Source organism: Dysidea avara, chromosome 2, assembly GCF_963678975.1.
Source record: "Dysidea avara chromosome 2, odDysAvar1.4, whole genome shotgun sequence".
Lineage (NCBI taxonomy): Eukaryota > Metazoa > Porifera > Demospongiae > Dictyoceratida > Dysideidae > Dysidea > Dysidea avara.
Genome location: NC_089273.1, coordinates 48,496,989 through 48,515,334, shown reverse-complemented (window position 1 = coordinate 48,515,334; position 18,346 = coordinate 48,496,989). Strand labels below are relative to the sequence as shown.

The window sequence follows — 18,346 nt, the reverse complement described above, 5'->3', positions numbered from 1 at the left end:
TGGGTGAAAAGTTCCATTTCAGCTTGTAGGTAATGAGTATAAATAAAATGTGCATGGAATTTGTCATTTCAGCCACATTTCATACTTAGAAAATTAGTAGACTTCAGTAAAGTTTCATACAGAGGATATATATATATATAGAGAGAAAGATTTACTTCATCTAGAATGGTGCTGGAAATGAGGCAGTGAAGAAATGTACATTAAATTAACACTGTGAAATGCATACAGGATGTAAAAAATCCTGTAACTGAAATCAACATTTTCTATACTGTGCATCTGCTTTATACTGCGCTAGTAATATAGCTAGCAATGTCTGGCTCCTGTGTTGTATTTACTACCCACAATACGTATTTCATTATAAGTAAAAAAAGCACATCATTTGTACATCAACTATAATTTTCAGTTCACAAATTGAGGTTCTTGACACCTTCAGGATTCTTTTTTTCTGAGGGATGTTACATCACTTAAAATTAATGTAGATTGGCTCTTTTACTTCTGTCTAGGGATGCGGGAATTATGCCCGAATAATTTCGGGAATAATGATGGGGTAAAAGAATTGAGCACTATTCCAGCATTTTGATGCATTTTTAGAGCATAATTGGCATAAAAATAAATTAAGATCGAGATACTATAATAGAGCAGTCACTTACTCTAATAGAACAATCGGCGTGGAATATTTCATTACCCATTATACTAGTAACTGAGCATCTTGCTAGCAAAAAAGCTTTTCTGACGAATTGACACAGCTAGATTTAGTACTTTAAAGTCTTGCTGTACAATTTACTTACTAAAGAGAAGAACAAGTTATAAAAAGTAGGAATAATTTTGGGAATAATGAGTATTTTTGGGAATAATAAAAGGCATAATGATAAGTTTTTAAAAGAAATTCGGAATAGAATAATGATGAAAATTTTGAGCATAATTCCCACAAGCCTACTTCTGTCCGTTGAGTGCAGCTTTCTTCTCATAATCTGTTTCATCACTAGTCCTTATAGGTAGCATCTGTAAAAAATTTTGTTACAATAAAATATTGCTATGGCAATTTTTTTCTGTTGAATTAATGTATGCTATTCCTGATACAGTGTCATTCATAGCTTTTACAAGATCCAGCCATGATCACAAGTTTCTCTACTGCCGAACTTCAATAGACCACAAAATACTCATTTCCAAGAACTATAGCAGAACTTATTATGTGATTTCTTGCATCTACAGTACTACCACAAGACATCATCAGCAATCCAAGTTTTGAAAGCATCAGTAACTACTTTAGTGATTTCCTTCAGCAACTTTACGGAGCTAGGTGATGTTGATGGTGGATCCCACTGCCATGCAATGATAGATAGCAAATTAATAGCGAAGCATGAATTAGCCACATCTTCTTACCTCACAACCAGGAACAGGAATGCAAGGCTAATATTGGCAACGAATAATTTTACTCACTAATCACATAGTGATTTAATTTGCCATACATTAGTCTCAATAGTAGGAGTGCAATTAATCCCAAATTGCATGGCCTTGTTTCTGTAATTGCACTGTAAAGTAGCCAATAAAATAGCGGAATAACAGAAGCCTTTTAAGTGCAACAAGAAAGTGATATAATGAATAGCCAATCAAAGAAGCTGACAATAGAAGCCTTTTAAGTGCAACATATGTAGGCATTTTGAGTAGCCAATCAGAATTGCTGACACATGAAGCCTTTTAAGTGCAACAACAAATGATGCAATACAAAGAAGGATGATGCAATCACCTGGTAGAAGTTAATGGCCACATAGAACTGGATAGATGTGTACTACAAACCACGAAGGGTGGTCACTATGTGATTAGTAGGCAATCACACGCATTTTCGTGCAATTATGGAATAATTGTATTCGTAACAGCCAAAATTGCACGAGGCGAATTGCACTCGGCTTCGCCTCGTGCAATTTTGACTGTTACTCGTACAATTATTCCCTAATTGCACTCAAATGTGTGTGATTACCTATACTAATTACTGTATTGATGGTTAGTTAATTCATTGTTAGCTAGTTTATTCATTGGTAGCAAGAGATACCATCATGATGCCAATCACTCTGGCCATTGTACTGCTTCACATCATTTAGACGGGTGTAGCTGAAGTGTCTGATATTCACTGTTGTCGAGAGTGGTGCAGCACTATAATAGCCTTGGTTAGTTTAATTTATTGGCGAAGGAGGGTATAGTATAGATACTGACTTAGCCCAGCGGTTGTACTGCTTCCCATTCATTCGGTCCAGAGCGATTTACTTCCTTGTCAGTCCTTGATATTATTAGCCTTGTATTGTGACTTCCTGTGTTGGTCTGGTGTATGATTTCATTTGAAGTCTTTGAACTAATTAGTGGCCAGGCTGTGTGGCCAAAAGGAGGTACTTAGCCATGCTACAATTAATTGTAAACTAGTTTACAACTGATTTGTAACACTGGTGTAACATTAGCGGCAGCCTTTGATCTTCCCACTCACCATACTACAAACGTAGTTGTACACCACACAGAAACATAAGGTTTGCAATTGTGCAGCAAACCATGGCATACCCTTTTCCATTCTTTACAACTTTGCTGTAACATAAACAAACCCAAGAGCAGCAGCAAAGGGCACTGCTATCAAGTAAAAGATTTATGAAGATCTTGTATATGTGACCTAATTTTTGAAAAACATTTTTTCAAATGTGTTTTATTGGGAATTTGTTGTCTATAGGGACAGGGGAATGGACTGGCTAAGTTTCAGTTTCATAAGTTAAGCAGTGTGGGAAATACAGCACAGACGAGCAAATGAATCAATATTTACAGAGAAAGCATTGAGAAAATAATCTACACGTGCTTACATAAACCGTGACTTTACCAAGGTATAATTTATGCCCAAGGTATGCTTGTGTGTTTGAGAAGGCAAATTCACTGAAGAAAGATCGTCAGTAAATTCTTTCATCACTACAACATAAACAAGCATCTGTATCTCCTGCGTATGGAGAATTTTAAACTCCCTAAGAACAGGTGAACATGATGATACCCAGAATTTTTTATTGGAGTGCTAATTCACCAACCAGTGAGGTGATAAAAACTTGTGTAAATTTTTCTGGAGCTTGCATTTAAAAAAAATGAATTTTATTACAAAAGTTCTATTGTGCATACTTAGATCAACGGTTTTCCTAAATTCTGTCACATTTGAACTATGTACATTTATGTGCAACAGTACACAACTGCCATATGACTTAACTTACAATTCATGTAGCTTATAAAGTCCATAAAAGTTTTGGGGTGGAAGTTCCTGAATATTGTTATGTTCCAAATGTCTACAAGTACATGTCAAATAAACAGTGATGAACACATTAAACTTAAATGTAGACATTTATGCAAATACGTACATAGCAAAAATTGGACGTGTAGGTACATAAAACCTTAGATATTTTTAGGTGGTGGTCATGTGGTTGCCCACAATTGTGATTAAGTTTTGTAAAGATGTATTTCTCTCTCAACACAGAGTTCAGGGGAACTTTATATGGTAGGATGCACAAAAAATATTGCAATTAAGAGATGAATTTCCATAAGCACTGCTCCAAGGGTACGTATGTCATGAACCATTCATGAAAATTAATATGTTTCATGATCTTGTCATGAACATTAATGAACTGGTTAATTGACCTCACAGCTGTTTAGTGTTCTGTTGCTTCTTCTCTGAAATTCATATATAGAGACTACATTCATGAATCGTCCTTAAAATTCTCCGGTACCAATACAACAGTGCCTGCTTACGTACTTTCATCAACTGGTGCATATAATGTCATGAACAACTGGTATTGCTGGCTGCTACTGACCTTTGCTGCTGCTTTGTTCTTGCTACAGATGTGATGTTGGTCTCACTGTTGTTCTTGCTACTGCCTGCGGTTGCTCTTGCTAAACAATGACTGCAGAATACTGCTTATGTGTGACCAAAGGAATGAAGGCAAGGTCACATATAATAAGATTCATTGTGATAATGAAGACAGGCTTGCTTTCATGAATCTTACATTAAATGAGATTCATTGCACCAACTAAATCATGTTTTCATGAAGCTTTCATTGCAATGAAATTCATTTTGACCATCTTCACAAAGCAATAGACACACCCAGGCATGCAATGGCTTCATTTTCACAAAAGTCACAAACATACAGTGAGTTGTGCTAGTTTACTTGATGAACAGTTCTTGAATTCAACAACTGTTCATGACAAGAAAGTCTTCATGAATGTTCTTGAAAAATTTCATCCATGCCACAAAGTTGTTTGTGCACTCCACTGTATGTATCAGAGCTAACAAGAAGGCATGGACCTATATACGTTAACTCCTGTTGTGTGAAGAGACTACTTCATCTTCTGTTCTACATAAATCATACTGTAGGTGGTTTTAGAATATTACTTGAATTACAAGTGTGGAGCAATTAATCTCTCCACTTTTGGTAAGGCTTAACAGAGTTCATGTTCTCAAGCATTATTGTCAATATTTAACACTACAAAATGCACAAAACTCACACCAAGCTCTTAAAAGCAGATCACTGCTAAAATGCTTAGATGCAGTGTGATGGTTATATACAGTCACTGTGACATCTGTTACAACCGGCATTCACCATTTTAGGGCTGTAATGATGAGCTGCTGTGCAAAAACCTGCTTACCAGGTGTACACAGCATTCTGTAGAATTATATATTCTAAGACATCTTGTATCGAGGGGTTGTAGCACCATTAGTTTAAAGCATGCCAGCATAACTATGCATGTTTGTAGGCTTTTATTTCACAACCGCTGGCTTCATACGTATGTTACATAAAGTTTCTAATAACAAACGCACCCAGTTATCTGCTTGACCACCACCATAATGACGCATAACTCTTCATACCATTATGGCATAGCCATGCGATTTTCAGACCTTATTAAACATTTAATTGGCTTTGTAATACAAATTACAGAATGTAGATATTCTAACAAATTTCTGAAATATGACCCATTACTGTATGCGATGGGGTGTAGGTTGCACCAACATGTGGAGGCTAGGCCATGTGCTCCCGTGTGCAATGATTTACAAACTGTGTTTTCATATAATTACGTGACCCAGTCTGGGAAAACTGATCTTTAAAAGTATCGAGAAATGGTGTATTTAGTGTGCTGTAGCTTGCCAATGGTTGAAGCTAGGTGCACCAAAATTTTCACACGGATTATACCAATTCCTTACCTTCCAGAGTATACACTCTACAAGTAGCCAGCAGCTAAGTTTCCCGCCATTTTAGATAGTTTTTAAACTGAGGTTGACTGTATTAGGTGAGCTCCAAAAGGGGTAGGTGGCGGGTCCCGAAGGAGGGAAAGAGACTGTTTAAAAAATTGAACAGGAAGGTGTAGGGATGAATTAGGCCAAATTATGGGCTAATAAGGTCTCAAAACTGGCTTAAATGAAAGGGCCGGACTTTATTCAATATATGTACCATACAGCTATACAGCCACAAACAGTCATTCCCAGGTTGACCACATGTATAATAAGTCTGTGAATGTTTATTACATAGATTCAACTAGAGTTGGTATCAATATTCAACTTTGAATACACTCTACACATATTCTATTCCCAAGGAACTGGATAATGCAAATTATGGCAGCTCTTGTGAAGTATGAATAGGAAAAAAGAACACCGCAGAAACATTATGCAGTCTCCCATACATTTTCAATCAGGCCATAATTATGGGCAAACCCACAATCAAAATTAAACATGTAGCATGAATTTGAAACATGGAGATGCAACTCGCTGTTGTTCATCACTTCAGAACAAGTAAGCTGCTGTAGCCTTCTCCAAGTAGCACAGTGAACAAACAGGCTTTGAATCAATTCGTACTTTTTAGGCTCCAAGAATTAAGCTACGAATATACCCTGCCAAATGTGTGTGTCTCCTTATTCAACAACTTTCCTACCTGGTAGAACTTTCCAAATCTATCTTATTGGAAAAGAGTAATCATGTCATATATGCATGAAAACCCAAACAAAATGTTGTGAGCACTAATTGCACATGATTAAAAAACAAACTTTCTTATAAAGGGGTGTGGCATCCATTGTGAATGAAACAGCTGTCACGCCCTTTTATTAGCAAACCATGCACAATCAGTGCTCATGACACTGTGTTTAGGCGGTACCGTGTGTGCATTAAACACTAAAAATTTTGTGTGCATGTGTGTACTTACATATGTATGTATACAGTATCGCTATAAAGCTAGTATAATTAAAACAAACTGGTCATTACAGAGTTTTATCATATAGTAGTACAATTAATAACACTTACACTCTCCCTAGCTCCACAAGATGACTAATGTTAGGCATCACTTTCAACTGATTGTGTGCCATATTCCTAATTGTGTAGTGAAACAAATCAATGATGATAACACCACTAAGATTATATGTACACACATACGCACCGTATAGAACGGTTGCACAAATAATTACATAAGACGCGCTTTAAAAAACATGTGGCAAGAATACATTGCCACAATGCATAAAAATTGTGTAATCGATTCTACTGCCACAACGCAAGTACGGATAGCTTAGATACTACAGTGTTACATTCACCCATTATAAGGTATTTATATACTAGACGGACGAGAGCGTAGCTGGTCTGGTTTCTGACATTACGATAAAATTCCGCTTTTCACTAGCATGCTCACGAAGCCAGATGCCTATTCACGTTTACCAATGTGTTAAAAGAGCTTTTCTGAAACAATTATGAAGAAAGAAAGCAGTTTAGCCTCGCCATTTCAACTTACGGGTGGACCTGTTTCGAAAATGCGTGGGCTAATATACACTATTTTCGCCATGTAGTTACAAAGCAGACTGGCTTTGCTCTCACTGCTCTAGTATGTTAGTAACTGATAACAGACGATTATCAACACCGACGTAGTATGGCTGTTAGGCACTCTACAATAACAGGAAATTAAATGAAACACGCAATTTTCCCAGCACCTGGCTGTACAAGTGCCACACGTTTCAGTTGAACGCCGCACCTGTTACGCCACATGGAACCGCTCTATGAACAACAATGTTAAGACTTTTTCAAATTTTATCAGCACTTATAAAGCACTTGACAAAATCTTGAAGGTACAATGTTTTGAAGAAGCCATATAATGCACTATAGCAGAAGAGTTATTGAAGATGCTTATTGTATGGATGTGACCAGATCTGCAAAAAGAGTCTTGTGGCCTCTCCAAATTTCCAAGTTAGAGTTATAATGGTACAGTACCTTATTTACAGGTAAAACTATGGACTTTCAGGTACATACAATTAAAAGGCTATATGATCCCTTTTCACAGATCAGGTATCAGAGTATCTCGATCTTGTCACTCAGCTACACAGTAGATCAAGCTAGTGGGCGTGGCACAATGCCTTGTTTCCTACAAAACTAGATTGACAAGTAATGTTATGGTACATGCAATTGGAAAGGTTATATGATCGCTATTCACAGATCAGGTGACCAGGTCACAATATTAGGTTTAAAATGTTAGAGTGTCTATCAATATGAAATATTTAAATACCATATAATTTTGTGTACAAATTTTTGAGGGATGTAATCTTCACAGATTTTGTTGTTACTTGGTTGTCCTTGAAATTTTTGTTCTCAAAATTAATGACTATCAGGGTTAGCTCTATGCTCTCCAATAGGTAACCTCAGTGAAAAAAGAGTGATCTTCAAAAATAAAACCATGAAAGTCCGCGAAAATTTCGTACCTCAAAAATTTGTATGTATATGCTATCAAAGTTTACTAGAATTTAGACATCAATAAGTAACACAATTAATGCACTCAAGTGTACAAGCTTATTGCAATGTAAATACTTGTATCGTTCAACATTGACAAAATATACACTGCATACCCAAACTCACAATGTTTCCAGTTTCTGTAGATATCCAAGGTATGGAACCTCTTCTAGATCATTGTTAGCAATGTTTCTTTATTTTATAAGATAAACAACAACATTATTTATAAGAATTGAATTAGAACACTCAAATGCTGATACACTACACCAAAATTTTGTTTTAAATTGAAACTGATGGATTTGTTATACCGTATTTGACTGGTTAATAGCTGCGGCTACTATAACTTTCAGTAAATAAAACCCTGTGGCTACTATGTGAAGGTGGCTACTATGTGAAGGTGGCTACTATGTGAAGGTGGCTACTATGTGAAGGTGGCTACTATGTGAAGGTGGCTACTATGTGAAGGTGACTACTATGTGAAGGTGGCTACTATGTGAAGGTGGCTACTATGTGAAGGTGGCTACTATGTGAAGGTGGCTACTATGTGAAGGTGGCTACTATGTGAAGGTGACTACTATGTGAAGGTGGCTACTATGTGAAGGTGGCTACTATGTGAAGGTGGCTACTATGTGAAGGTGGCTACTATGTGAAGGTGGCTACTATGTGAAGGTGGCTACTATGTGAAGGTGGCTACTATGTGAAGGTGACTACTATGTGAAGGTGACTACTATGTGAAGGTGGCTACTATGTGAAGGTGGCTACTATGTGAAGGTGGCTACTATGTGAAGGTGGCTACTATGTGAAGGTGGCTACTATGTGAAGGTGGCTACTATGTGAAGGTGGCTACTATGTGAAGGTGGCTACTATGTGAAGGTGCCTACTATGTGAAGGTGGCTACTATGTGAAGGTGACTACTATGTGAAGGTGGCTACTATGTGAAGGTGGCTACTATGTGAAGGTGACTACTATGTGAAGGTGACTACTATGTGAAGGTGGCTACTATGTGAAGGTGGCTACTATGTGAAGGTGGCTACTATGTGAAGGTGGCTACTATGTGAAGGTGGCTACTATGTGAAGGTGGCTACTATGTGAAGGTGGCTACTATGTGAAGGTGGCTACTATGTGAAGGTGGCTACTATGTGAAGGTGGCTACTATGTGAAGGTGGCTACTATGTGAAGGTGGCTACTATGTGAAGGTGGCTACTATGTGAAGGTGGCTACTATGTGAAGGTGGCTACTATGTGAAGGTGGCTACTATGTGAAGGTGGCTACTATGTGAAGGTGACTACTATGTGAAGGTGGCTACTATCTGAAGGTGGCTACTATGTGAAGGTGGCTACTATGTGAAGGTGGCTACTATGTGAAGGTGGCTACTATGTGAAGGTGGCTACTATGTGAAGGTGGCTACTATGTGAAGGTGGCTACTATGTGAAGGTGGCTACTATGTGAAGGTGGCTACTATGTGAAGGTGGCTACTATGTGAAGGTGGCTACTATGTGAAGGTGGCTACTATGTGAAGGTGGCTACTATGTGAAGGTGGCTACTATGTGAAGGTGGCTACTATGTGAAGGTGGCTACTATGTGAAGGTGGCTACTATGTGAAGGTGACTACTATGTGAAGGTGACTACTATGTGAAGGTGGCTACTATATGAAGGTGGCTACTATGTGAAGGTGACTACTATGTGAAGGTGGCTACTATGTGAAGGTGGCTACTATGTGAAGGTGGCTACTATGTGAAGGTGACTACTATGTGAAGGTGGCTACTATATGAAGGTGGCTACTATAGTACGTTCGCGTTGAGCTGAACCCTCAAAAACGATTAATAACTTACGATTGCTACATCGCATGGGGCTCCTGTATAGCTCGATACGTAGCACTTCTCGATCCGCTAAAAATATATTAAAAGCGCTTCATTCGAATGTAAGACACTCCCGTTATGGCACTGTAAAGTTTCGCCATACATTTTCAATGGGGAAGCCTCTAAAGCGCGGCCCTTTGATGGTCATGTTGACACATGTTTGTGGCGAAGCCAGACGTCACATACCCGCCCTCAACACGCATGATTTCACCATCCCTTATGTAAGAGGCTGTAATACACTTTTACAAGAAAAATAAAACAGATTGTGTGTGTAAAACAGAGTTGCATAAGTAGAAGAGCTGGGGCCACTGTTGCACTGTAATTAGAAGATAAGTGGCCTGCTTATATTCAGGTAAAAACTTCTTCAGCCTCAAAAGAGAAAAAAACCATATAACAGCTCAAAATCCGTTATGTAGCATTGGTGTTCCTGCAAGTGAGCCAAACAACATGTATTTTACTTCACATTCATCACAGCTGACTATCATCTTCTGTTCCCATTTAGTCAATTTGTCATTTTAATACTTTTCTCATCACTTCGCCACACATGTACACAGTTTTTCCAGCCAGCATTTTGTTTTTGAAGTTACATTCCCAAAAAACTCTAAAAGTTTCAACAAATGAAATAATACTGTTTGTATGAATTTGGGGTGATAGTACCTGTAGTGACTTCCAAACACTCCTGCACTGATTAAATATACAAGGGATGGTATGTTCAACTTCTGATAGCACAATAAAGCAATGATATTTTTTATTAAAGTGCACACACTTACACGTACTTCATCTGTATTTTTATGTACTTCACAGAGTTTAATCTCAGCTACCTGATGACTCCTGGGAAACAAAATCAAGTTGTAACACCAATGCTGCAAATATCAAACAATCTTACATCAGATGAAGTAAGCCCAGAAGAAGACTTGGACCCGCTGCTGCTAGTGGACAATTCATTAATACCACCATCACCATCTTCACTATCACTGCCGATTTGGATGAGGAATTGCTCTAGAAGTTCTTCATTACTCAAGTCTCATCCAAATACACAACTGGTCTTCCTTCAGTTCTGTTGCACCTCGTTCGTCTTTAATATTTATGATACTGATGGACTGTGCAGGGCTGCTCATAGCATACCCTGCACATACGTGTAGTGAAATTAAAGCACAAACAGTTTCAATGCTAACCTCTTGTCATTAATCGTCTTGTACTTAAATCCTATATCACTCAACACTCTTTAAAGCAATGTTCTACCCCCAGAGAAAACACCATCATTCTTAAGTTTGGCCTAAGACGGAGTAAGTGACAAAGTTCCAGGTTTCAAAATTTAACTTACCAAAATCTTTGAGAGCGATAGATTTCCTCCCTTCCGTACAATGAATGGATCTTGTCTGATAGTATCTGGGTTAAAACTGTCTGTATCAACAAGGACTCGTGAACATTTGTACCTGACGATTACAGAATTAAGAGGGCTTGTGCAAAGTGCATTTTGTTCCTTTTTCTTGGCGTAAATAAATCGCCTTTCTTGCGGTACTCCATTCTAATGGATGTCCTTGAAATCCCTGCGTGGCGTAATGTATGCCAAAACCCAGCAAAGAAGGCATGATACAGTACCGGTGGCCTTCGAGATTCTCTCCGTGATGTTGATAGAAATTTTACATTTCTTCACTTCTTGCTTAAAGTACTCCCATAGTTTCATAAGTAGATACTTCGTTTGGCTGTTTAACGTCTTCCCAAAAGGGTTTCGCTCCGCACTCGCTGACGGTACACTGGACGCCATATTCTCAACAATTAAGTGCGCGCCCGTAACATGGGCTTACGAATAAATGCGTCATAAACATTATGTTTAAAGCCTTTGATCTTGTATGGCTTCTTAATCAACAACTCAGGATTCAGCTCAACGCGAACGTACTATATGTGAAGATTGTTACTATGTGAAGGTGGCTACTATGTGAAGGTGGCTACTATGTGAAGGTGGCTACTATGTGAAGGTGGCTACTATGTGAAGGTGGCTACTATGTGAAGGTGGCTACTATGTGAAGGTGACTACTATGTGAAGGTGGCTACTATGTGAAGGTGGCTACTATGTGAAGGTGGCTACTATGTGAAGGTGGCTACTATGTGAAGGTGGCTACTATATGAAGGTGGCTACTATGTGAAGGTGGCTACTATGTGAAGGTGGCTACTATGTAAAGGTGGCTACTATATGAAGGTGGCTACTATGTAAAGGTGGCTACTATCTGAGGGCGACTACTATGGGCTTATGTGGCAGCAGCCCGCAGCGTTTATACAGATTCACGAGTGACTGACATTGTTTAATCATTCTTTAATAGTATCACTCATTTATAGTAAACGTCTCTCAAAAACATCATTTCCTGGTTTACAACAACTCCTTTTCCTGGTTTCTGCTTCAAACGTGTCTTATCAACACTTGCATCTGTATATTCAGATATAAGCCGTGGCTCTTATCACAATAATTCCAGGCTATAGAGCGGCTACTATCCGAGGGTGGCTATTGTATGAGCCGCAGCTGTTAATTGGTCAAATACGGTATTTACGTACTAAATACAAGTTTTCATTATAGGATTAACGTTCAACTTGCTGCACATATGTCATTCACTGATTCACTAACAACACACTACTGTAGTCTCCTTACAATGTTATTAGCTCAGTGTTGTTCATCAGGGCATTGTCATCAATTTTCTTTAGTTGATTGGTATCTAAGTACCTACAGAAATTTATGCACTGTATAGTATGGATGGTTACTAATGGTATAGTGCACTTGGATCACTCAAGGTAGTTATGACACATGCACATGCAAACATGCACTATGCACACACACACACACACACACACACACACACACACATCACACACACTACGCACGCATGCATACGCACACACGCGCACACTACACAGACTACGCACACACACACACACACGCGCACACATCACACTACACACACGCGCGTGCGCATGTACACACATCACACACACGCACACTACACAGACTACGCACACACACATGCACACGTACACACACTCACGCACGCATGTACACACACGCATACACACACATGCACATATGTACACACACACACACATTACGCACACACTACGCACACACTACACACACACTACACACATCACACACACGCACACTACACAGACTACGTACATACACACACACACACACACACACACACTACACACTACACATTATGCACACACTACACACTACACATTATGCACACACTACACACCACACACACACGCACTACACACACACACACACGCACGCACTACGCACACACACTACGCGCACACACACACACACACACTACACACACGCATACACTACACATCACACACACGCGCACACACACTACATATACACACACACACTACACCACACACACACACTACGCACACGCACACACACACACTACGTACACATACACACACTACGCACACGCACACTACGCACACACACACACTACGCACACACACACACACACACACACACATCACTTACAGTCGTCTTAGCTTGGGGAACTGCTTCATGTGCTCATTAGTGATATTTGTGATGTTGTTTCCATTGAGGATTCTGAGATAATCAAAACACATTGTACATAACATTCCAATGCCAGTACTGATTAGAGAGTACATGGTACACCTACATATTAAATTTTAGTCTCCAAATTTTATCATAAAGGAGGCTGCCTGTTAAAAATACCACATGTCTGTTCTTCTAAAAAAGTACTACAGTATGTTTGTCATCTCATGCCACACATGTCCTCATACCAAATATTTAGGTTTAATACAGAAAAATAATTATGAAAATATGGTAAATAATTCTCATAGCTAGTGCCATGTTCATGTCTTATAAGGGTCATGCCATGAGGCAACACAAAACATGACAATCATATGTCTGTAACATTGATAACACATGTCTGTAACATTGATAACACATGGGTGGATAGGAACAGGGGAAGGTGTATTGGGCTTGTTTCTACTAATTACTACTACAATTCTGGTTTACAAACAATTGTCAACCTACTATACAACAAGTTGTAGCTTATTAGTAAATTAGTTAGACTTCAAAACACTATATTCTATAGCTCTTGTGTTGTGGCGACCAAGCAAAGTGAGGGTACCACTACTGAGGATGCCATAGCACAGGGCCTGAGGGCTACTAAATTAATATACAACCCTGTGTTTCGAAGTTCAATTATATTATATAAAGGCACACAGGGCAATAAATCAATATTTCAATATGACTAAGGTATTAATACACACCGAATGGTCTTTGTGGTATTGGTATAACTGAAATACCGCAATATATTGCAAATACCGAAAGTAATTGCACGATACCATTGGAATAAACCTTGCAAGTGAGCCATTCTAAAGCAATCAAACTGATTTGTAATTTCAAAACACTACAATTTTTCAGTGAATGTTGATATCCTAGATTCTACATACCTCCTTGCTTCAGTTTAATGTCCATTTAGATGTACATAATCACAAATTCCAAATACAAAAATTATTGAATAACTTTAATTATTTCATTAATACTGTATTGATTCTTAGAATTCTCAATACCACCCATAACTGCACACAAGATGTCATGCATTTCAGTGAACACAAAAATATGAACAGCTAACTATTATTAGTACACAGGAAAATGTAATAATGTGGTTGATGATGTAGTGGTAATCAAATTAACATATTTACCAATAAAATTACCATCGAAATAATTTTCTGTGGTTTTACAAAGAAATCTACTTTAGGTATATGAACAATATTATCCCTAGCTTACATAGTGTTTAACATCAAATAATGTTCTCACATATCACCACTGGATGATGTAATAGTCAATATTGTACTTTGCATTGGAGGAACAAAGCAATGCTGCGTATCATATTATTCATACAGTATTAAACAACTGCATAACTGTACTGTATGAGTCATACAGTACAGTTATGTAGCTAATTGGGCAAATACAGTACAGTTGTGTGGAGAATTTATTTGTGGAATGTTACGTAGACAACACACTAACCAGCCAAACTAATCCTACGAGTTTATTCTATGGCTAGAAATAGATTGAATAAACACTTACTGATCAGATCTGATCACTGGAAATCACAGTGGTTTGAGTACTAGAGAAAATCGTTCTGAGCCAGACGACCAGGAAGTACAATATAACAGTTAAAGCACCGCCTATGCTTGAAAATACAGCACTCAGGGGGTGTCTAGAAGCAAATACAGCACTCGACTTCGCCTTGTGTTGTATTAGCTTCTCGACATGCCTCCTTGTGCTGTATTTTCCATATACACGCATGGCAGTGCTTTAACTATAACATATGGTACCAAATGGAATATTGTATGAAAACATCATAATTATATTCTTCCCATATAATTATACCACTGGTTAGATATACAATATACATGTGGCATTTACAGTAGTACATGTGCTTCAGCTGCAGCTACAGGAAATACGGCATTAATTTTTTTGTTTACTGTTTTGTATAGTCATATCATTTATACAGTATAATTCAAGTGATCTACTGTAAGCTACTTACGTTGTACTAACCATCAGAATTGAAAGGTTTTAGTATACAGCAACAAAAGACTCCGTGGCTATTGTTCACAACTTAGTAATTCTGCAGAATGACAGATTCTCAAATGCATACTCTTCTCAAAACTGCTTCCATCCCTGCCTTCGCTATTTTAAAATTTTGATCATGTGATGCTGTGTGTTATTAAACAGAGATTACGGAGCTATTCAACATTTCTTAGAGAACTTCAGTGCCTACTTGAACTTTTGTCAATGATAAATTACTATCACAGTTTGCAACATTCCGTCTCTTGTTTACTACCGCAATTGCGAGTGGGTTACACCATCCAGAGGAAATTGGGGTGGGCATATCTTTTCTACCCTTGGCACTGGGTACACAGCTACTTATCTACCTAAACACATTTACTTATTGTACAGCTACCCTATGCTTGTGCACGTTATGACATGTTTGTGTTGTGATCAAATTAATAATAAAGTCTTGTAACTATTAATTTTTGTTCATAATGTAGTGTAGACTACATTGCTAAGCCATACATTACACCATGGACGTACGTACTCTTTATGGAATGAAAACAGTGTAGTATATAATATTTGAACACCAATGTGGCGTTATATCGCCCACTACAAAAGACTTAAAGATGAACTCACATTTTGTGCTATATATCTAGTTAATTGTATGATAGATGTACCTACTTTGTCATTGCGTAGTATCAATAGTGTGACTATGCCTGGGGCTAGCAATTCCAAAAGTCCCGTACAAGATTTCAGATTTTATGGCTAGTACAATATGCCGACTCACACTGTCACATGATGTTAAGTACCCGGAAATTCTATTTGTACGAGATTTCAAGAGTTGCTCAACTCTGCCCACAGCCCATTTGTGAAGGTCTGGCAGTAGCTACACCACTACTATGACTACATGTAGGCACACTGAATGATGTAGCTGGTTCACCTCACACTGTCGTAGCTACTACACTACGATATGATTACACTTACAAACATGTGATGTTTTCATACGCCGCATCTCCAGACACATTAACCGGTAGCCTATCCAACATGGTTCTGTTTAATAATGTCGTATTATTACTGAAGTTTTCATCATTGCTGAAGGCACAATCGATCGTATAGCTGTCTCCTACATCGTCTTCGTAGCAATCGTCGTACGCTTGACGGTATAAAGCAAACAGTTGACCAACAATGATGCTAGAATTCGTCTCACACGTACACCCATGCTCCTCAAACACGTCGCGGTCCAAGCTCGGATCGTCGTTACAGATAACCCCACGAACTATCGCAAACCGGATGACAAACAGAACAAGGAATAGTAACTTCCCCATGATGAAGTGCCCTAGGTTTAGGGCGAGGCTACAAGGGGGAATATTATTTCATATCACGTGCTTCATAAAATTTAAATAAATAAATGCGGACAAACATTACACGCGCCCTTCTTAATTTTAGTTGCAGCTATAATTTATAGAACACTAGAAAATGAACGCCTCTGCAGAGAGACTGAAAATATCCATTGTTTTCGTTTGATCCGTGGCCAGTGCTTATATACGTTGGCTGGATATGTAGCTAATTGACCATATAAAAAATGAAGACAGAGCTGCTGTATTTAGCTAGTATAGTTTTGACACTCTTGACCCTGAAGCACATCCGAAAAATCATTCTCTGCCAGCTCAGAAAGTGCCCAGACATACTTCAACAAACAGTTAGCTACATGACTCGTAATCCTGTAATTGTCACGTTACCAGTTAGGCACTTACTAGATAAGTAGTGCTTTCAATTGACACTACTGACTATGGAATGATGTATGAATGAGATGATTAACTTTACACATGCAATGTTAGATAATTAGACATGTTTTATTCTCCCTGTGGATCAGTATTCTCTATGGCATTATATTTTGTTATGAAGTACAAGGCCAGGCAAACTTAATTACTTGTTTCTCATCCACCAAATTTGGGATTTTCATGCGGGAGGGAGGTCATTTTTCATTATTCATTATTGAAGAAAATGCTCCAAATCACTGCTGAATTAGGCTAACTTTATTTCTCTATATATCACTATAAAGGTTAGCTAAAGCTTCTGATACTTGCATTTTATTTCCTTTGCTGACCTCCAATTCACCTTTCCTGTGCTATAATGATAGCTAGTCTTGTCAGCCTCCAAATACACATGCACGTGATTAATAATAGCAGTAATGAAATTAGAGGGGGTGGGGTGAAAACTGATGTGGGCGGGGATGAGAAACAATTAATCAAGTTTGCCTGGCCTAACAAGTGTTGTAAAATGAATCCAATAAAGGTGATTGATATTGATAGGTCCTTGGATCAGGTACTATATAGCTGATAGTTTCAAAAATAAACTTGTCAGTCTCTCGTTACAAGTGAAAGAAATATTTTATTTGTACAGCTAGCTCCTAGACTAGCTCAAACATGAGACTGAGGGTAAAAGGGGGTGGGTACAGTTGAAAGTATAATGTACATATGTAGCTATTTTGCACTCCATATTGTCACAATTGTCCAAATAGTTAAAATAGAGAAAAGTTCTGGTAGAGGCTGGAAAAACTTGAATCAACTAGGGGGTCTGTGGCATACATACTCCCCTAGGAAATTTTTGAAAAATAGTGAATCTGGAAGCAATACACGTTGCACTTTTTGCAGCCTGCTTTTTAATTTGCTATACAGTACATACATTACTGTAACTTTGACTTTATTCTGTCAGTATATCTGGTGGAGCTTGCTATAAGTGACTACGCCTATGAAAATAGGGCATGTGGGCACAAACTACACCCCATCACATAATATGTCATGTCTCAGTACTGGAATAGAATATTTTCATTCTGTAACTTGTATTGTACAGCTAACTAATTTTTGTAATAAGTGCTAAACATTGCATGGCCACAGAGTAATGGAATACAAAGTTATGACACATCAAAGTTTGAGAATGTAGGCATTTTTTATGAGCCCATAAGCCCTAGTTTCGCAGGCCCGGTCACATATGCTTTTATAACTTATGTAGCTCCAGCACAATTAGTTCTTATAACTAACCTTTTGGCCATTAGCTATTAACCCTAAGTTGCAGAGTTACAATTATACTGTAAGGGAAGAAACAACATTTTAATCAGATTGACATCATTGTCTCAAAAGGTGTAAG

The 18,346-nt window shown here is 38.2% G+C and overlaps 1 protein-coding gene across 5 annotated transcripts; it reads right to left on the bottom strand.

The window, feature by feature from the left end:
* Positions 1–343: 343 nt before the first annotated feature.
* Positions 344–16,567, bottom strand: LOC136247523 (fibromodulin-like). Of its 5 annotated transcripts, none has more exons than XR_010697620.1 (8): positions 16,184–16,567; positions 13,145–13,216; positions 12,266–12,337; positions 7,889–7,954; positions 6,299–6,364; positions 3,231–3,302; positions 938–1,322; positions 344–445 (listed from the first exon to the last, which is right to left on the bottom strand). XR_010697620.1 is itself a non-coding variant. In XM_066039271.1 (8 exons), exons 1-8 carry the CDS (start codon positions 16,522–16,524, stop codon positions 1,289–1,291), a joined length of 663 nt encoding a protein of 220 aa, XP_065895343.1. In that variant the 5' UTR covers positions 16,525–16,567; the 3' UTR covers positions 344–1,288. The 5 variants fall into 5 exon arrangements, 4 of the variants coding, with proteins under 4 accessions (XP_065895343.1, XP_065895340.1, XP_065895341.1 ...); XM_066039271.1 differs by having other exon boundaries at positions 344–1,322; positions 16,184–16,352; positions 16,413–16,567; XM_066039268.1 differs by having other exon boundaries at positions 344–1,322.
* Positions 16,568–18,346: the final 1,779 nt, after the last annotated feature.